This window comes from Conger conger, chromosome 2, assembly GCF_963514075.1.
Source record: "Conger conger chromosome 2, fConCon1.1, whole genome shotgun sequence".
Taxonomy (NCBI): Eukaryota; Metazoa; Chordata; class Actinopteri; order Anguilliformes; family Congridae; genus Conger; species Conger conger.
Genome location: NC_083761.1, coordinates 23,804,144 through 23,826,335, shown reverse-complemented (window position 1 = coordinate 23,826,335; position 22,192 = coordinate 23,804,144). Strand labels below are relative to the sequence as shown.

The 22,192-nt window shown below is 43.1% G+C and overlaps 1 protein-coding gene across 23 annotated transcripts in view; it reads right to left on the bottom strand.

Annotated features, from left to right (window-relative positions):
• Positions 1 to 22,192, bottom strand: part of nrxn1a (neurexin 1a) — a 274,612-nt gene that overhangs the window by 2,123 nt on the left and 250,297 nt on the right. For 14 of the 23 annotated variants that reach the window (XM_061228229.1, XM_061228325.1, XM_061228272.1 and 11 more), the window contains one exon: positions 2,607 to 2,694. In XM_061228229.1, coding sequence (XP_061084213.1) covers positions 2,607 to 2,694 — 88 coding nt within the window. Of the gene's footprint in view, positions 1 to 2,606; positions 2,695 to 12,727; positions 12,989 to 22,192 lie in introns of those variants that run through there. The other 9 variants (XM_061228244.1, XM_061228334.1, XM_061228281.1 and 6 more) reach the window with 3 other exon arrangements.

The window sequence follows — 22,192 nt, the reverse complement described above, 5'->3', positions numbered from 1 at the left end:
GCGCTACATCGTTTCTTATCCGCATGAAGTAGGCCAACGCCATATGCTGTTCACGCACAAAGGGATTTTTTAAATTAAGTTTATTTCCTGAAAGGGTGGCAGATGAATTCAACAACATACATAAAGTTAAGTTTTCCATATTTATTTTTCCATCCTTGTTACTATCCTTATGATGTGGAGAATATGTATTCTGAGCATTTTGCAGACCTGGGCCAAATATGTAATTATACTAGATTCAAATACCTTTGTGGTCTATTGGAACATATGAAATACTTTCAAAAAGTGGCCCTTGCACCAGGCAAGATCAATCTAGCACAGAAAAGTATTTGAATCCAAAACAATTACGTATTTGACCCAGGTCTGGTATTGTGTAGACCAGGGATCATCAATTATTGTCCTCGAATCCAAATCCAGCCATTAATTTATTTTCTCCTGGGTAAGTAACTGAAGAATTAGTGCTATCAATTGGCAAACTGTCTCCAGGTGAAGACAGGGTGGAAAACCAGCAATTCTTGACCCTCAGGGGCCGTGATTTGACGATTGCTGTTGTAAGCTTTACACTTACAGTAGCAGGTACTCTCATCAAGTCCAACTTACAAACTAAACTTTGTTACACAAACAACGACAAAACTACTCAAATTGGCATTCATCTAGATAAAATGAACAAAAACAACTCCAATTTCCTTGATTTATTGCTTTGTTCAGATTCATTGTCCTTGAAACCCAGTCTCTGGTGAGCATTGGATAGCCCCATTTTTGTATAGTAGAAAACGTGATATCTCTTTTCCACTGCTCTGCAATCACTACGTTTACATATTAGTATTTTATTTGTATAATCCCATGTGATTTTAAGTGTGAAATGTAAAATGAAACAATTCGCACACATCCAAAATCTCAGCAAGGTGCTGAACTCTAGAGAAAAATAGACAATAAATGTTTTGAGCCGATTGTTTCATCATCACAATCAAACCAAATCCCTCATAGGGCGTATGCCTGGCGAACCATGTTTGTGTCAAGAGCTTAAAGGGGCAGGTTTCTCCTCTGCATAAAGAATTCAACAGGCCCAAGAGGAAATAAATAAAAAAGGTAAAGAGAGAGAGATAGATACAGAGACATTAAGACAGGTTGCACGATTGAAGTGGTGAGTGTTTGAGATATCATGTAAAAAAAAAAACCCACATCAGGTGAAGACCTGAGGGTCGAAAGGCTATGTGTGTGTATATAGTTCAATAAAATGGAGAATTAAAGAGTAGTGTGCCGTACATTTGAACTCTCCTTCAGCTCCAGCACCTAAGGAAAGACTGGGATGTGTATGTTTCTTCCACTTTTGTTTGAGATCCCACCTCCCTCCAGCCCCATAGAAGCTCAGCTAAAAGTGGCAGTGCGATCTGCGATGTGATCTCACTCACACGCCACTGTCTCCTTTGTGAGACTGTATGTCTGTCTGATGGGGACAGACATTTCAGCTGTGTTTGAGTGTCTTATGATCTCTCGGTTACACACCCACACACATTTAACAACTACACAAACAGGCAGTCTCCAAATGCTTTTGGTTGCAGTTCAGCCCAATTCAGAACATTCTAGAAAGCCTGGTTCTCTTCTCCATGGAGTCGGTCGCCACTTGGTTAACTACACGTCCTTCGGACACTTCCTGATGTTCTAAAGCGCCCGTGTTCTGATGTCTCACTAGGAAGAACTGGGGCCTCAGAGACCGCCAAATCTATTTGCCTCCACCTTCTCTCTCTCTCTCTCTCTCTCTCGAGAGAGAGAGAGAGAGAGAGAGAGAGGGGGACAGCATGCAGCCTCAGTCTCTTGTGGGGAGTGTGGCCTGTGATGTTACAATGAGTCACGGTGGTGGATCTGTCTCTACTGAGAATGAGGAAAGCAAAGGTGTTGGAGAACCAATCTCTGCTTCCTCTTCATCTTTCTGTGCATCATGTGCTTGTGTGAAGGAGGTGTTACTGTTGCCATGGTATATCTGATTCGCCCCCACCCCCACCCCCAACCATCTGACAGCAAGAAGGAAGAGACAGTGACACACGTCCTCCTCAACTCACCCCAATTCCAGTGACTTTGTTCTACTAGTGCTCAAGTAATGTTGTCGTAACATTCATACAATAATGTTACATGGCTTTTTCACTGTGTCTATGGTGGGTCACTAAAATATCCATTAGAGCTTCCTGACATGGACCAGTGTGTTGGCTGGGCAGGTGTGTCAGTGAAGAGGAGGTACTCTACATATTGAGCTATCCGTGAGACCCAATTTAAATCCATTTAGCACTATACTAGGAGCCCGGCCATCTTGTCAAAAAGCAGAAAAAGATCAAGTCGATAATGAGGAAAAGTCACGGTTGCTAAAATCAGTATTTCGCAGTCACGAACAGTCCTGGAGTTAGAGAGACGATCTCATGAAAGCCGGATAGTGATAATGACTACTTAAACTATGCACAGAGACACCGCAGGAGTAGCGTCTTGTGCGACTTAACATGGAGCGGATTAAAATAGCAGCTCTAAAGAGAAATGCGCAACACTGACACACTGAGAGAAAAGCAGAGAGGAGCGGCGTACACACACAGGGAGAAGGAATAATAATAAAGGTGACTAACCTAACCCACCTGAAGTCGTCTCACAGGGGTCGATGTCCTCATCGTCGGTTGGACACTCGGCCGATGCCACCAATATGTCATCCGTAGGCTAAGAGGGCAAGGACGAGAGAGAGATGGAGAGAGAGAGGGAGATAAAGAGACAGAGGGTCAGTATAACAGGCACCACAGGCCGGAGGTGCAGGTGGTATGGTGAAGGCCAAACCAGAGGAGCGCCCCCACATGACCTATTCTCCTCTGTCAAACCCCCCCTCCCCCCAAAAAAAAAACCAACCCACAGACATTTCTATGAAATCAGTAGCTTTTAATTGCCTGGTCACAAGCATTAGCTGAATAGATGAACCAGCTGAATAGAACCCTAGGTTGTATGCGCCATTCATCTGCAATGATGCATTTTTTTTTTTTTTAAGAAACTTTCCGAAACCGACTTGACATGGGAAAAATGGCAATGAATTATGCAATACACAATTTAAATGTTTTAAAACTTATTTTTAAAGTGGGATCATCTCAGCTCTGTGTAATTCAACACATTCAAGCTTAGATTTGTGAAGTGATGTTATATAAACAAAGCTAGTAATTGTCACCACACAAAGTGTTCTTTCATATGAATGATATTCCAATTTATTGAATTTTCTTTTCTTTTATGTCGATAGGAAATTCTAGAGACCTAAAAACTAGTTTTGTGTCGGGCAATAAACCAACATAATCTCATGAAATGGCTAGATACAGCAACATTTTTAAGCGGAAGGCCATTAGCTCAGAGCAGGCAAAAATCTTAATTTTAAACCTTTAGTAGCTTTCATATTCCATGTTTGAGCCTTATGGCTTTGGTTGGTGCAGAGTGGTTTTGGTCAGCAAAATATAGTTTTATTTGGTGCTTTTAGTCAGCACAGAGATGTGGTGTCGGTGGATGTAATGTGGTTTTGACCAGTTCAATGTTTCATTTCTCTTGTACATGCTTAATTATCTAATGACAGGGAAACCTGCAATCATTATGTCCTTGCACCTCCCTCTCTCCTTGCAACTTCTCCCTCTTTCTATCTTGTAAACTCATTACTCATTATGTTGCCATTGTAGTAGAGCTGAGAAATAGCATTGAGATTAGTTTCAAAATGGGTGAGATATTGAGGTTCAAAATGTGGTATTTTCAATGGAAGTGCCAACCAATAATAATAATAATAATAATAATAATAATAATAATAATAATAAAATGCACAACAAAGCCAAAACTGTCCAGGCAGACAAGTCCTTCTTATGTGTTAATGAGAAATATTGTGAGATGAGGTGGTGTGGGTATGACGTTCCACGTTACGTCTGATGGTCCACTCGTAATGATGACAAAGACCTTATGTGGCAGGGAATGTAGGAGGTGCTCTGTCCTTGTCTCACCTCTCAGTAAATGGTAGATGTACTCCATTTATACAGTGCTTTTTTCCAAACTGCTTTAAAATTAATGCCTCTCATTCACCCAGTCAGAAACAAGCGCCAATGGCACAAGGCCGGCATGCATTACGTTACGTTATTGGCATTTTGCAGACGCTCTAACCCAGAGGGATGTACATATCCATACCCAGGGACAAGTATGAAAACCCGAGAGGGAAGTACAGTTCCACGTGCTACAGAAGTGACCACATAGATAAAAACCTGAACCCTGTAGATTATTCTGATGTGAACAAACCCACCAAAAAATGCAAGTATCTGTCTTACACTTGCTGTCTCTTACCACCTGAGCTAATATCGCCCCCGGTGTGACAGCTGCCCTGCCTGTCAGATTTGACCAACTTCAGAGAAACAGTTCTCTCGGTCTCTCTCGCATGCATAAGCAAATCACCTGTAGCACTTCCGGCAACAACGTTCTCACTGTTTTTGTGTTTGTCAGGAACTAAGTACTCCCTTCCTCAACCAAAGCAGCGGATGAATATAAAAACAGCCCAGGGAGAAATTACATACCTCCATACTGGGTCATTTTCAGATCATGCTGTATAATCAATCAATTTCAAAAGGCATTTGTACAATGTGATTGGCATAAATAATTTACAAAGGTTGTGTATTAGAGGGAATTAAAACAATCCCAGAGCCAAAAATGGACAAAAACAACAGAAGATTGTCTCGCCCAAGGAAAAGAGGTGAAAATACTGTAGAAATGTAGCGATTATCATTTGCTTTTCAACTCAGATATGCCTCTTTTCTTTTCATTGGCTACATAATGAATGCCTGTCTTGATTATGATAGAGAAAGGAGTTTTTGCAGATGAATTTGTTACAGGGGAAACACTGTTGGAGGACTGCACGTACCCCTATTGACACTTGCACTAATGGAAGAATGAAACGTCTTTTAACATTAATGCTCGATGTGAACCTCTAACTTGCGGCTTATCAACCATTTTTCTTGACTGGTGATCAATTAACACCTTCGGAGAAACGACAAGATTGTGACCAAACTGTTATTTCCTAAAAGTAATTCAATTTCAATCAAGTTAAAAAAAGTGGCATTATATATTTCCTGCATCATCTTGAGTTTGGCACTCACGGTAAAGAGCGGCAGAATAAACCGAAGTTTCATCGAGTTTGCTCCACCACCATGGATCAAAGCAAGCACATAAGTCAATATGTGAGCGCACAGATGAAAAAACACCCGCTTGAATCAATTGCTCACAGTCAAGGACAAAACATCATAGTGGCTAAATCGACTGACCTCTTTTTCCATCCATCAGCTTATCTGTCGCTGTGGTTTTAATGTTCATTCCATGGGAGAAGACACACCATTTTAAATCAATTGTGCATTACTAGCGAAACAAATGCAGAAAGATGTTCGCTCCCTCTTAAATCCAAATTGTCACCGTGGCACAGTGCCAAGGTTGCCACTGTTTCCACTTGCACGTTCTGTACTTTTAATATCACGTGTCTTGGCTAATTCCCACAGGTGACTACTTTCTCATTATATGGAGGAAATCCAGAACAATAAAACTGACACAATGTGCATATGCACACGTGAACAAATGCAAGCTGAATAATGCATCAAATTGCTGTTACTATCGCTGTGTTTTCGAGTGGAGAAATGTAGAAAACTTCCCATACATGCACACACATGCATTATGCAGGTGAAATGCCCAGAACTTAAATGTATTTTTGAGGAAAATTCATTCATGCCGTGTTTATAGTTCCTACTTCTCGCTTCATAATTTATTGAAGACCGAACCCAGAAGACATTAACATCTGCCTCACTGACAGCCAAACTCACATAAAATGCATAGCAAGTTGCAAAACACATTTGAGCCAAGCAGGGACTCTTGCCTGTATCCTGGTAGTTGGTAGTGGAAAAAAGAAAGCCATGGATGTGCTCTCAGGACCAAAATGGCGTCTGGAAACGAGGCGACGGGAAACGGATGAGATCGCTAACGCAGCCTGGAAACTCTCGGTCACATGGAAGTCACCAGAGTTCGCGGAGCTTGTGACCGTTCTGGGCTTTTATACGGTCGTGGTGCCTTGCTTGCCCGGTCCTCGGTGAGTGTCTAAGGAGGTGCTGGGTATCCGGATCTCTCGAACTCAGACTGTGGAATGTGGCCGTTTTGATGGAGTCAGGATGTGCTACCGGTACGCGTTACGGAATTGATTTCATTGGCTTCAAATGCTTACAGAGCCTGAGGGGGCATTAGCCCACGCTAATCGGGTCGGCCAACCAACCGGCCCATTCATCCGCAAGAGAGAGATAGAGGATAGAGCGAGGGAGGGGGGAGGGGTAAATAGAGGTTCATAGATGTGACTTGAAATGAGTGGCAGCTCCACCCTGGTGTCCATGCACTCAGACAAAATATGTTTACTACTACATAGGATTGTCTCCTGCTTAGTCTAATCAACTGTATGACGCTTTGGTTAAGAGCGTCTGCCAAATGTCATTAATGTAATGTAATGTAATGTGATGTGAACTGCTCTGGACAAATAGCATGTTTTGCTATTTGTGGATTTAATGCTGTTCACTTGTTGAGGAACTTATGCACTTTGGACTAAAAAATGTCAGCTAATGTATAAAATGTCAAAATGTAAATGTAAAAAAAGTGATTCCATAGAATAACCGTATCTAGTTCAAGTGTTCTTTGTTGGGCAAAATGGTTCTTTTAACACCTGGTTTCATAAATAACTAAAACGAGTTCCTCTATGTACAGAAGCCAAAGAACCATTTTGTTTTGAGAGCGCAGGGTGTCCTGAGTGTTGCTCTCCAGCAGTAGAATTTGTTACGACCAGCAGAGCCAGTGGCCAGCGTGAGCCCACTGGTCATGACCGACACCCCGCAAGCGAGCCAAATAGCGGTTTGGGTCGGTGTGTTTCCGTGGCCGGGCCTCCAGAGAGCCGCGCGGATACAGATGCCCGCCGGGGTTCCGCAGTCTTTCGGTGGGTGAGGACTCGCGAGAGAGAAGGCGGCTGTTTCCATGCCAACTCGGATCCCGCTCGCACAACAATTAAACAAGGCGAAGAATCCAATTAAAGGCCTACCGACTAATGTGATTTTATAAAAACTCTTTTCTCCTCCTCTGTATGAATACATGCGACGCAAATGCAAATTAGCACGCTACATGCTTTATGCCTTTTCTAGTGCCTGTAAAAAAATCAAATTCCTGGAAAGTGTATTTTTGTGTGTGGGTGTGTGTGTGTGTGTGTGTGTGTGCATTTGTGTGCATAATACAGATAAACTGCGAGTTTGGCTTGCATGGATACACATAATTAATTCACAGCAGACATAAAACAGTAGTAGATCTGCTCATATCTCCTCAGAGACTGCCAAGCCTATCAATGCTTGTGCTTCTTAATCATGTAGCAAACAGCCGTTATTCCTCATTTGGATGTGTTCAGAGCAGCTGTGTGTGTGTGTGTGTCAGAGGGTGTTTAATAAATTTTTCAGTACATTTTTTAGGGTCTCCGCAAGTTCCCTGTGATTTTTGTCATACGCTTATTTGCATTGGCGGCGATTGTGATTGATCAAGACAACGTCGCGGTTTTCAGACACTGCGTTCTGTGATCGTACACGACGGGACGATGCATGGGGGAGGGACGGGGAGAGAGGAGACAAGACTGACGGGACGGCAAAAACCCGGCACGTTCCTTGTTTTAATGTGTGCTGAAAAGATGTCAATTAGACAAGTCGCTAACCTGATTCAAGAGTTTGCTGCTGTGCTTGGCAGTACATGTGGCAGCATGGAAATAAGGTAATTTTAGTGGGGTGTGAAAGCAGTCTGGCAATCAGCAGCACTATTTTCCCGGTAGAAAAGAAAACCAGGGCTGGATTCAAAGTATTTGTTGATGATCCATGATCTAGACCATACAATGCCCTGACTATGATATGACTATGCCATGAAATCGCTCCACCTAGCTCTGATTTCCGACAAATGGATGGAAGATCTAAATTTTTTGTCATATCTGCACAGCAATTTTTCCAGTCCACCTTTTATTAAGAACTGAAATTGCCTGCACGTCAGTGGAAGCTATCAGTGTCTCACACACTAGTGAGAGACAGAGAGAGAGGGAGAGATAGAGAGAGAAAGAGAGATGTGTATGATTACTGTGTTTTTAGTATATGTATGAATGTAGCGCTGTATGCGTGCGAATTGTGTGTGTGTACATAACCCCAGTCTACACCATGGAATTTTCTTATTACAGGAAGTAGGTCATAGACTGTTATGTGAGAGTGGTGGAATCTCTCACTTCAAAGTGACAAAAGAGCAACAGCCCATATCGACAGAACAGCAGAAAGCAACTTTTAATTGTAGACATCTAGAAGAAAGCGGTTCAGGCCCAGTTACTGCAAACAGGCTCAGAGAGACGGTAGAAGCAGGCAGAAGCAAACAAAGACGAGTAAGAGTAAGAAGTAGAAGAATGGGGATAAGTATGAGAATGGGCATTTGCTTATCTAAAATTTTAGGAATACAATAAGGAGAGCATATTTTTGCTCTTAATTGCTTTAAAGGTACAATAGGTAATTCCGGACTTCTAACAGTCAAAAGAGGAATAGCAGCAACAACACCTTCAAACCACAACACTCTTTATCCCTCCCCCTCACTCTTTATCCCTCCCCCTTCTCTGTGAATGCACTGACGTTGAAATGCCATTGGCTGTGGCAATTAGAACCAATTTTCAACCAAAGAGATTGAATTATGGTACAGTCATACAATGTTTTGGTACAGAGTGTCAGGCCATCAACTGTATATTTTCAAGCCCGAATTTAAGGACTGTAAGGAGTCAACATGTCAGTGAGCCTTTTTCAATGATAGGAATGGATCAATGGTCTTTTCACACAAAAGTCTTATCTTTTGTACCTTTAATTATTCAAGTAGCCTAATAATGTATTTATAAAATAGGAATCTGGTCAGTGCAATACTCAACCCAGACATCCTATGGGGAACACACATATGCATATGCAGACACATAGCCATCTGGGCATTAAGCCCTGGTGTACATGTTCCTGAGCTTGAAATGAAAAGAGAACAAAGCTCTGTGGCTACTTTTAAAGAGCAAGAGAACCAGTCCCTCTGTAAATAGTTCCAAAAGGAACCCTGTTATTCCATAAAATAACCCAATCTAGTTAAAGGTTAAAATGTGTTCTTCGATGGGCAAAATGGCTCTTTGTCTGAGAGCTTTCACACTTCCACCTATGATATAGGGTACCATAAATAACTAAAAAGGGTTCCTCTAAGGCACAGGTGTCAAACTCCCGCCCTGGAGGGCCGTAGTGTCTGCTGGTTTTTGGGGTGTTCTGGGTTCATTCAAGTCATTGATTGGTTAAAGTATCCACACGCCTTGTTCTTAGACACTGCAGCGCCCTGGGAATTCGGTTTGACACCCCTGCTCTAAGGAGACAAGCCAAAGAACCCTTTTTTCTGAGTGTACAGTGGAACCACCATCCCTTCAGTTTCGTCTGCACAGCAAAACCATAATGACCGGATCGGATCATGGTTACACGGGACCGTTTGGCAGGTGTCAAGTCTCAATGAAGTAGCCCGCATATTTCGTAAATAGTGTCTCCAAACAGAAAGACAACAATGCTGCCAGTGAAGTCTCGGCGATGGAATGACTGTGGTATTGCATCAACTTTTTATGAACGTGACAAAACTGTACCGTTTGTGTTTCCCTGCTGCCATGGCAACAGGAGTCATTAGCACAGTCGAGGGGGCATTTAAACAAGGAAGACATTTCTCGGTCTGAGAGAGGGAACGTAGTTTTTTTTTTGTTCCCCCTTTCATCGAGATTTCAGTTTCTCCTCTTTCTAATGCCCCAAAGTCGCCGCTGCTCTCGATCAAAGAGCTCCGCTTCATCTAACCGTACACAGTATTAATCAGCAAGTGATTATTCATGAATTCATGATTTCCTTGAGTTAGTGCTGACTTGGTCTTCCCACACACCAGAGATTATATGTTGTATTTAAAATAGTTTGGAAAGCCAAGGATGAAAAAAGAAACATTTGATGCAATGCAGTATTTTCAGGCATACAGTGCAAGCATGAACAAGCAAGGCAAATAAATGTGAGCGTCTGGTTTACAGTAGCAGTGGCGTGCTGCAATGTTGCTGCCATAGTGTAAGTGCAGGACAGGACTAACTGTGAGCCAAGCATACAGTAATATACCGTGACAGACTGTAGGGATATTCATTGATTTATTCATTGGCAGCTCTGATATTGTCTATGAATCACACCTCAAAGCTGGAATCTGGCGCCTGATACCATTTGCTGTTTTCGGTTAAAATTGTAACATAGAAATAAGGTTCTATTAATACAATTCTGTGCAGCAGGCAGGATTGTGATGGCCGTGTGCTGCGCTCGGTGTATGTGTGCGTGCGTGCTTGCACATACGAGTTGCATATGTTTTTGCACGCTTGTATGTGCATGCTGCTCGACTACTGCATGTCTGAGAATCTGTGGGAGTGTGCGCACACGTGTGCATGTGGATATGTGCGAGTGTGTGTGCGCGTGTGATGTGTATTTTCTTACGGGTATATTTTCTATTTATGTTTTCCCTTTTCTTCTACGTGCCACCACTTATTACATTGACTTTCACTACTTTTCCAGGCTGACACAGCGTGAGCTCAACCAAAGTACAGTATCCTCTCAGCTTTCAGTGCACAGTGGAGCATCAATCTATCTTCTGCACCCCCCCCCCCCCCTTCATTTAATTTACAAATCATCTCTCTTGAGATGCTTTTAGCTTTCAGTCCAGCTGGCAGAACATTACTATCAGATACTGATATTACAATTTAAGCCATGGTATGCTCGTTCAACATAAATGCATCATTACCCAGTGGCTATGAACAAATAAACTGTTAACTGCTGGTAAGAGGCCGCTTAAAATATGAGCACCCGGCCCTTCTGAAATTTATGGTTCAGACATAAATTACCCAAATTAAAAATGTCCAAGCATGGATATAGCCTGGGTAACATACCGTATTATCTTTAGTGCCGCCGTATGGTGAAAGATCTGGGGTTAGACCCAGGGCGTTGTTGGTTCGAATCCTGTGTGGTTGGGTCAAATACGGTCAAATAATTGTTTTCAATCGAGCAAAGATCTAGTTCTGGGCTCGATTGAGCTTGCCTGGTGCAATTGAGCCAACCAAGATGACCAGAAGGCGAAGTTTGCCCTTTTTGAGAGGATTTCAGGTTCTAATACACCAGACAAGCTCAGTAAACATGTAGAAAAGTATTTGAATCCAAAGCAAATACATTATCAACCCAGGTCTGGAATGGGGCTGTAAACCCTTAAACAAAGGCCCTGTACCTGAACAACCTTGGTAATTATTCTGCTGTAGAACGAGTGTTCAAAATGATAGATAGACTAGTGTTCATATCTGCAGATAACATCAGAAGGAGATATCCCCCCCCATAGAAAAAGAAAAAACAACAACAATAGATCCATCATACAGCGTGGCTTTCGTTCTATTAAAAAACTGACTTGGAAAGGTTATTTCTTATTTCCACAAGCTTGGCTGAAACCAGTCAAGTTTGCCACACTGTACACAGCTTTTTGTATGTGACTTTCGCTGAACCTGCACAAAAGTGCGAGGTGCAGGAGGACCGGACGAGCGCTCGGTGGCGTTCTGCCCTGGGGAAATTTTGCCGACCGCTTTTAACGAGCTCTTCCAGCATACCTGAGGCCCACATCGGAGTCAGGTGTTTTTTTTTTTTACATTTATTTATTCTTTACAGGAAACCTCTGGTGTATTCAAAAGCAGAAATAGCCCAAAGACTCGATACCCTCTCCATCTCCCTCAACATTTCTCTCACTCCATCTCTTTCCCTATTTCTCTCTCTCTCTCTCTCTCTCACCACTGATGTCCTGCTCCTCCTGTAGGAGTCGAGGAACCAATCGCACGACGAACTAACTGATCCTGACGGTGAACGGAGAGAATTGAGGGATGAGAAACCTGACAGACAGAGAGAAAGAGGAGAAGAGAGACAGATGACGAAGGACAATGCTCTTTATGGTATGTCACGAGGGCAGCAAGGTTTTGGAACCTCTGGTTCCAGGCGCACACTTGAGCATGCTATCACCCACCTCCACACCTGCATGTTCCCTCCAAAATTTACAACCCTCCCCAAAACATAGCAAACACATTCTCTCAAAACCCTTTTCCTGCAGGGACAGGTACCGTCTTTCCCCCATCGAACACCGTGCAGTTGATAACAATGTAGGCAGAACTCATAAATAAATGAATACATAAATGAATGAATTAATAAATGAATAAATAACCCTGCATGCCATTTACAAACTAAAAGAGATTCAGCTCGCAGACATTGTAGTGCAGTAGCAGCAGTGAGCATCGTGAGCCATGCGAGCCAGTGTGTTCGTGGGAAACAGCCGCCGTTTCCGTCTCCCAAACCAACACAAAGAAAAAACAATACTTCTGCAAACAGAATGCTGCATTTCATGCACTCCCTCTCTCCCTCCCTCTCCCTCTCCCTGCTCCTCTCTTTCTCCCTCTCTCTATATCTCTCTGCACGCCGGAACAGGTCTAATTCGTAGTGAGAATTATCTGTATTTATATACCAGATGTATACACATTTGCTCTGAAATACAAGAAATGATTAGAAAGTGGTGTGCATGCTGCGATGGCTGAGCGTGTGAAAGACTGTGGAAAAGCAGCTACCTGGGACGATGTACAGTGCCACCTTGCATCCATGGCTGCCTGCTAACCCTGTCTGCCTCCCCTCCCGTCAGATCCTGAGTTCTCAGCTCTCTGTCTCAGCTCTTAGAGGAAGGACAGGGGGAGGAAGCTCACTTCATCCTCTGAAATCGATAGTGTCTTTAAAAAAAAAAAGAAGGGGAGAGAGAGAGAAAACTCTTCTCCTCTATCTCTGGCTAAGAGATGAGCCAGATAAAAACTGCCTGCGCATCAGCGGAACCTATCAGTGTCTCGCACACGAGAGAGTAGGAGAGAGAGGGGGAGAGGGAGGGAGAGAGAGAGAGAGAGGGAGAGAGAGGGAGATGGGCGGGGGAGAAAAGATAGAGAGAAGACATAGAGGGAAAGAAAGGGAGGGAATATGCGAGAGAGAGAGAGGCGAGCGGGTCTTGTCAGATCACGTGACTTTTGCCGGCCAATCGTTTTCTTAGCTGAACCAGGAGTGAAGTGGCTGTTGTAGTGCACTGCTCAGATTTTTTTTGTTTTGTTTTGGAGGGGGTGGGGGGGCAGATAAGATGAGAGGCATAACACCCCCCCCCCCCTTCAACCTCCCCCACGCCTCCTCAACATACTCCTTGGGGAGCAGCCCCAAGCTCCACATCTAACATGCGCACAATAGCAATAAATCTGTCTTGGGGTGATTACGGCATGCGAGAAGGTGGAGCCAAAATGGCTGACCATTGCCCTACTTTTCCTTCACTTTAAGACCTTTCTGTCCTTCCAGGGCACGTTGGGCATGACCGGTTCTCTCCGCCCTCACCAAACCAGAGCGGTGCAAAGCGAGAGGGAGCTTGCATTTCAGGCTAGCTTACGAACAGGGAGGTAGCCGCGTTTCCTTCTTCTCACACCATGGGGTGGGAACCATAGTAACTCAACCACACAGGACTGAATTTATCGGACAAGCCCGCTGCCTCTGTGCAGTGCTGCAGGGTGCAGTGTAAATTATTAATTATTTCTATTAAAAACACGATGGTTTTCATACCGAAGAGGAGAACAATGCCGATTTGTCTTCCTTGTATGGGATTTATGGGGAACAAACAAACCCCCCCACACACACACACAAAAAAAATTGACAATACACACAGCATCGGGTTGATTCCACTCAAGACAAAAACAGCAAGGAAATTGAAGGAAACTGCAAGCAATCAATTGAAAAAATATATATACACTGACGCCTAGTCTTCTGACCATCGGAGAACTGAACTTATCTGAACTTCTCAAGTCAGATTACCATCAAAATCGTGACCCTTTGTTTACTGAGTCAAAGAAAAACAACACCAGAAGAACAGGAAGGAGCAGGATTACATTATCCTCTCACAGAGGATGTATGACTGATTGCCCTGCCAGTTCCAGGGATGAGTAACGTCCATTCGAAGACACGCTGTCTCCCTGCTGCGGAAGCTTCCAGAGGTTGAGACCGGGAGATTTGCCTCCCGTCAGATGCAGGCAGAGGGCAGTCCGTACAGCCGGGCCATAACCGCACCAAGAATGCTTATTATTTTTAGACTTTTCAGCAGACCCCAGCATGGGAGAGTGCTTCACACAGTTTCTGTAATATTTAGAACCCTCTGAATATCAACACAGCAGTATTTAGGTATGAGTGGATGAGTGGAAAACCATGGATTTCAATGACAGTGGTCTCAGCCCACACATACATGCACACGCCGTCGCAAGACAGCCAGGTTGTTTTGAGACATTCCAGGTGGGATTTATCTCTGGTGCAGTGCAGAGGCAGAAAGGATTGTATCTGAGAAAGCCACAGCCTTAAGAACTGGGAAACATGCACCTTGGAGACCTTGCTCAAGCATAAGGAGCCCAGCAAAAGCCAAGCCTGCTCCAGAATTATGCGCGTAAAAAATGATTGAACTGGAACAGCTCAGATCTGATGGGCAATTCTGAAACTTCATGTAAAATACTAGATTCCTTTGTATTTCTCATTTTTATTCTGTTTTCTCATTTCTGTTCTACCAAAAAGCAAGAATAGAGTAGCAAGGTGAAAATAAAGCACAATTCTACTGTCGTGTTTATAGCAAGTGATACGCAATCTGACCTACTTTAAGCCTAGTGTGGGAAATTCCATCTGTGCAACACTTGGGGGGGGGGGGGGGGGGGGAGGGGGTTAAACCACAAGATTTTAATTCATGACAAAAAGTCAGTCTCTAATAGCCTGAATGACTGAGAAAACATACCAGTGGCCATTACTCAAACACACTGGGCTTTATATTTTAAATCCACATATAATGAACAGTTTGAAACATTATATATGTATTGAAACAAACCGTCTATTTGCCTATTATTAAATATATTTTATTAATAAATTAAGTATTTCTCTCTTCATAGGTGGCAATGTTTATGGAGGCATTAAATACAAGTATATTTTTAATGCAGTTTACTATACTACTTAGGCAATATGGCTTAATAGACTACTAGGGAATACAGCTTGTATTTTGTATGTTGTAGGGTTGACTCCTAGCTGGAGCACTTGTTTATATACCCTTGAGCTAAGTAGCTACAGTAACCATAATCGCTTCTGTAAAAATATTCAGTTGTATAAATTAATTGTATGTAAAAATGTAATCTCTGTAAGCAGATTTGCATAAGCATCTGCTACATTCTAAAATTCTTCATTTTCAATGCCAATGTACAACTTACACCTGTTAACAATTAAATACGGTTAGCAATTCTGGACATTATGGCCAGGTTTCAATCAGTTTGTTCTTCACTTTTACTTCCAGTTAAATGCAAGATTTATCTTCAGAAGCACAGTTTGGCGGGTTCAAAAAGTACCTAAATTGATTCACTGGAGTATTTGTATCCAGGCCAAATGTAAGAAAAAATGTGACTGAATGCAGGCCAAGGTAAAGGTTTAATGTTGACCGAATCTTGCCCTGCGTTTCAACAGTATAGTTCTTTGTGAGGATATGCTAAAAACGGGGGAGGCGGGTTCTGTTTCCTATTATTAAAAGGGATTTCAATGAACATGAGAAATAAACACATTTGAGCCACTCACTAATACATGCCAAGCTACGGACCTGGAACCACAACAAAGACAAAACCAGGCCATGGTGTTGAGAACTATCAATCACCAGCCACCACCTTCCCCAAGTCCCACCAAAGAAGAAAACTTCTGATGGAAATATTAAACATTTCATCTGTCACCCAGAAACAGAATGTATTAAACATGCAATTGTGTGTGTGCCTGTGTGCAGGAGGATGTGTGTGTCTGTTCTCAATGACAGTACATTTACAGTATATTCCAGAGCACATATCCATATTCCCCTATAGGCAAATCTCTCCCTAGGCATCATTTACAAAATATTTGTAAAATTGCTTTTGAAGCTTTGTGCACCTCCTAACAAAAACCGAGTGACAGTACACCCCAGACTGCCCCAGACTCAATTATTGTTTGGCTTATACCACAACAGCAGTCTATTAGGTGGACGAATGGTGGAAATGTATTTAAAGTCAAACTCTCTACATGATTCTTAAGGAAGGGAATGTTATAACAATACTTCCATTTCAATTTCACTCCAGTCCGGTATGCTCTATTCAAAGAGACACACTGTGAATGTGAGGAGATTGTAACCTGTGATTGCCTAACCTCCGTGGCTGATTTGCACAGTCAGAACAGTAGAGCATTTCTGCAAACCGCTGGCTCGGATACTGACAATATGACTGATGAATGGTGGACAAATATAGAAGGCCCGCATGGAGCAAGTGGAGCAAGGCACTGGTGAACATGTCCTTCATCAGTGACTACACCGACAAAATGTAAAGATTTCCAATCAATGAGTCACAGATACACACCAAATTCACATATTAGTGAACCAAGGATAAAAGTTAGCCTTTTCTCATGAAGTACCTGGTGGGAAGGGCGTCTAAAAATGCTCTCAAATTTGCCTTTAGATGACATGTTTTGTTCGGCAATGTTGACCTTGCTGCTGGACTGGAACTTTCTACCATATTGCAACTGTCATATTTGTCAGGATATTGTATGAGACTGTGTAGGCTGTCGACACCCTCCATCTTTTTTCATAAATATTCTACCGAAATTGTCTCAGATATACGAGGACACATCATTTCAGCCAATTGAGCCTTCGGGAGCCCAAGCTTGGACCAGAGATATTGTGTGCAATTGTTTTATTAACAGCACGTGGTAGCACCACCATTATGAAATGAAGCCTCTCCCACTTTTATGAGTGCATCACATAAATCATAAACAAGTTATCACCCAGCAGTGGCTACTCCAAGTGAACGTAAACACTGCCACCTCAGTGGCCATCAAATGCAAGTTACAAAGCACTACAACTGCACTACACTTCTGACCTGGATTTCATCATTTGTCCAGTTTGGCAAGTCAATGCTCATTGTAGAACTTGCCAAATGTTTTTTAAGAAGGAGAGAAATAAAACTTTTAATGGTGAGTATAATTATCACTTGAGCCCAGGCCTGGGTCAAAGTGAGGCTCAGTTCTGGCTCTTTCATATTATGACCAGCACTGACACAGTAAAATTGGAATAAGATAGTTGTGTGTCACAACATCCCTCAGGGATCTCAAAAGTAATCATCCATCAATCACCATTAGCCTTACCTTATATTTTGTTAGAGATTTACTTCATGATTGATGAAGGTTCGCTCTGGTTTCTATGGTTGCAGCACATCCATTCTACAACCTTTACTTCTCTATCAACCCTAATCATGATAAATTTAAGAAAATCAATGACCATTCATTCACTCGAATCCAGGTCAAGGAAAAGACCTAGATATGAGAAAGAACACATTGTAAAACTCTTAATTTTATGGATACGCAGCTATTATTGTAGCTTAACCGATGGCCAGTTCCCCCTTTCCATTTGTTCTTCCTTTTTCTGTACTACAGGAGGTCCCGGAAGGTTAGTGACCTGGGTTTCTGGTGTATACAAACCAGTCCATTGAATTGCCACTTAATTACATTCCAGAAAAGCATACAATTGCAGTTTTTCGGCATGAACGGAAGGGAGGCAATACTTCCGATGCTAAAAATAGAGAGCTGACCAGTCATGAGTAGGCACAGGCATTTTTAAGAATAGACATACAAGTACAGGACAAGTACAGTAGCTGGGATGTCTCAGTTCTTCAAAAATGTCTGCTCTACCTGGCCCAGGGCTCACAGAGGAGCAGATTTAACACCTTTAATTTGATGTAAACGACTCCAGCGACAGTGAGGCCTACGGCAGCCGCGATACTCCGATCGAACGCACAACGGACAGCCACTATCATTTCCCCTTGAGAAACTGACAGAATTATAACCCAAAGAACCTTAAATGACCCGTCCCTAACACTGGCCCAGGCACAGATACAGATACAGGCACAGGCCCGTGACATGAATCATAAAGTAATCGATAGAGCCCTGTTCAGAAAGAGCCCGGAGGCCATGTGGCTTCATTAAAGTTGCTGTTGTATACCACTTCTGCACAGCTGACACTTTACTTCCAAAGACTAATAAAGGAAAAGTCACACTAGAGAAAAGGAGCATGACTAAAGCCTCTCGAAGGAAAATCACGATCGATCCCAACTATTCCCCACTTTCATAACAACGCCGAGCCTTTCGGAAATATGCAATAAAACAAAACTTTAATTTAGACCTTCCCCACTCGCCAAATGTCCGCAAGACCCGCACCGGCACAGAGGTTTCATTTCCGAGTTTAACCAGTTATGGTCTCGACTAAATTTAATCGCCTTCACGGAGAACAGGGTTGGAGAGGTGTAGTATATGTGGGATTTAGAACATGATTTCATCATGTTCCTTCATCAACTTTTCACTAATAACTGAGTTATTAATCATGTATTACAGTCCTCAGTGTCCTTGAAATGGTTGAAATTCTTTTTGAGGCAAGGCAAAAGAGAGATGGCCACATAATTAGTCACATCTGTTATAATAGACAATTATTCACACAATAACATAGTTGATCATTTGGAAAGAACAGCACAGTGTGTACAGCAATTCACCCATAATCATGGGAGATCTGTTTGTGCATCACATTCTCCAGCTAATCCCGGATGGCTCATCCAGCTAAAGAACTAGTCTTTCCTAGAGTGACAGCTCAGAAACCATTAAATCCTGGTTCTGTCAGTGTAATATGATGCAAAATAAACCTTTGATTGATTTGCCTGGTGCCAGAAGGTGGGGTTTGCACTTTCATAGGTTCCTTTCATGTACCATGTCTTCCTGTTTTCTTCGTTTCAATGTGTTTTCTGTGCTAGTATTCCGTTTCACATTTTCCCTTTTCCCTCATTCCCTGGGCCATATTTGCATTTCCTCTGTGGTAATCGTCTTACCTGTTTCTCATTGTCTTGTCTTTACCTATGTATTTAAGCCTGCCTTGTAAGCCTTGTATCCTGCCTTCCTGCTTGTGTTCATTACTGTCCAGCGGTTATTTCCTGCCTGTGCCGGACCTGTTCTGAGTTCCCAACTCCAGTCCTGTGTCGCCCCATCCTGCCTTGCCTCTCTGTGTCCAGCCCTGCTCCAGTCCACCTGCCCATCGACCCCTCTTCATCCAAGTCATTCTCTAATCATGCTCCAGACCTCCTGCTCTCCTGCCCCGCTGACCGATCTTCCGGTTCTGACTCCTGCCTGGCTCTGGACTGTTCTGTATTGCTCTGGTTACTGGACTTTGACCCCTGCCTGGACTTGATTATGATTCCAGAATGCCAGACCTGCATTAGTCTGATTGCTTGAGATTTAACTGTTTCTGTGAACATCTAATAAAGCCTATCATTTTCTACATTGAGGTGTCTGCGTGTGATTCCGATCGGTAAGCTCAGTAAAGCATAGATAAGTATTTGAATCCAAAACAATATGTATTTGACCCACTTCTGTTATCAAAGCATACTGGTTCACAGAGAATACACGTTATGCATGTTAAGCATTCAGACTGTGCAGGTCCAGAACTTTCTGTACTAGCCCACAGCACTTTGGCTCAGAAGTCTAAGGATCTTGATGGTCACACCAAGTGCAATGTTAATTCTCGACAGTATGTCAGGATCAGATAACTGCCGGTAAAATAATCCCACAAGATGGCAGAATTACATATGCAACATGTATTATTGATTATCCATAGAAAAGCTGAGCTGGATAAGCATCAATTGATTCTTAAAGGAGACAGTAATTTCCGTATTTATTCATTGTTTGCGTACTTGGACAGATAACCCTGCTGTAAAATCCACCTATGCCAGCTTGACCAGCTTGAAAACTGAGTTGGTCAAGCAGTTTATAAACGGGTCTAGCTGGGTATGAGCTGGTCAATCAGCATTGCTAAGCGGGTCATAAGTTAATGTAGTTGAGTATGATTTGGTCAACGAGCTAGTGCTGGTAGCTTGTCTGAGCTGGCAGCTGGTGAACTAACTACCAGCTGCTTCAAAACATAGCTTGAGCTGGTCAAACCATGTCAAACTGGGAGCTGGTCTAAACTGGTCAACCAACTGCTTCAAAACCTGGCTTGAGCTGTTTTTTTTCGGCAGGGAAATGCTCTGAAGGCTGCTGTGGTGGAAGGAGGAGGTGTGTGGTGCAGCTTCTCTTAAGAGTGTGTTTTGGGAAGGGACAGCGGATTGCGTGCAAAGCGTTGTAATGAAAAGCAATCAGGCCGCGCCAAGAATTGCACACCCACAGTCTGGGGGGATGGCTAAGTAACAACACCCTAAAAAATACTGAGCTGTAAATGAATTATGTTTCCGCTATGGAGCTCGCAACCTGGCAGATGACTTACGCGTTGTAATCACAAATTTAACAGGCCTGTCCTCGTAGGAGAGTGTGTGTCTGTGCCAACGGCTGTGTGTGTCTGTACGTGCAAGTGGGTGTGCATTTCTCTGTGCGAGAATTTGCAAGTGTATTTGCGCATTTGTACTGTAAGTGTGTGTATGCATGTGTGTTTGTATGCATGCCTGCACATACATGTGGGTGTGAGTATATCTGTACAATATGTCCCTGCAGGAAACCAAACCAAAAATAAAAAATAAAAACAACACGGAAAGAGAGGCTGTGGCAGTGGCTTTGTTGAAGATGCTTGTTAAGGGGCAACAATGGCAGCTGAATCTTTCTCTGTCAGTAAAACAGCAATCCAGCATTCATCTTTGTCCTTTGTCAGCACACAGGGATTGAGTCCTGTTGTGTCTGACAGGAAGGCTAGCGGCAAATTCACCTCAGCTTGTTTGCAAAGTCTGGCGGTGAGCAGGTGCTTTTGCTGTTAGCCTCTGATTAAGCCTGATGTGTCGGAGCGAGAGAGGTTTCTGTCTGAGAGCTGGCTACAAAACAGGTGCCTTGATGAAATCCCTGCCTCTGGTGAGGAGGAGAGCAAACTTAACTTCCTTCAGCAGAACCATTTCTCCTGTATCTGGGTCACCCCTACTCACCCTCCCGCATCCTTTCTCTCTCTGTATCAAAATACTCAGCAGGGCACACTACCAGCTGAAAGAAAACAGCTCAAGCTAGGTTTTGAAATAGCTGGTAGCTGGTAGCTGGTTGACCAGTTCAGACCGGCTCCTAGCTTGACATAGTTTGCCCAGCTCAAGCTATGTTTTGCTCCACCTGGTTGACCAGCTACCAGCTCAGACAAGCTAGCAGCACTAGCTGGTAAACCAGCTCATACCCACCTAGGCCAACCTTATGACCAGCTTAGCCACGCTGGTTGATCAACTCATACTCAGCTAGACCAGCTTATTACCAACTTGACCAGCTCAACTTTCGGGCTGGCATCGCTGGATTTTAGAGCAGGGTATACGGTTGCTCTCCAAACACGTGCTGTTCAGGTAGGCTCATTGTGGGGGAGAAACTAGAGTGATAGGCAGCCTGGCATGATCTCCATCTCTCATGGGCGGGGGGGGAGGAGGAGAGTGAGAGACTACGTCAGTCTTGTTCCAAAGAGTGACACACACATCTGTCATCTTGTCTTGTGCTGGAGAAAAAAGGTCTATAACATCAAAATCTCAAAAAGAGCCTCCGCACACAGAAATATGCTCCACTTCTTTTAATTCAAACTATCTTTGGATGTGAAAGGTCTTTGCTAAGTGGAGGTGACGACCGAGAAGATCTTTGTACACCTAACATAAGACCTTCCAGTTCAAAACATTGTTTGAATCAAAATAAGTAGAGCATATTTCTGTGTTGGGAGCTTGTTTTTACAGACTCTATTTTTCTCTCTCTCCCCCAATCCCCTCTTGCACTCATATTTACGTGATCGCTCTACACATTATCAGCTGTTTCCATCCACACATCGTGGGAAGCCGACTGGTCACCCAGAGGCAATACCTTTCACACCCCTGGCGTCCGTTATTTCCGTTTTTTTATATTCATTATCCCTTTTCTGCATCGCTGTTACCAGTCCGTGATGCAATACCCACAGGGTGCTGTGCAATTACAACACAACTTTGACTGTTTCACTTATTTTGCGTGGTTCA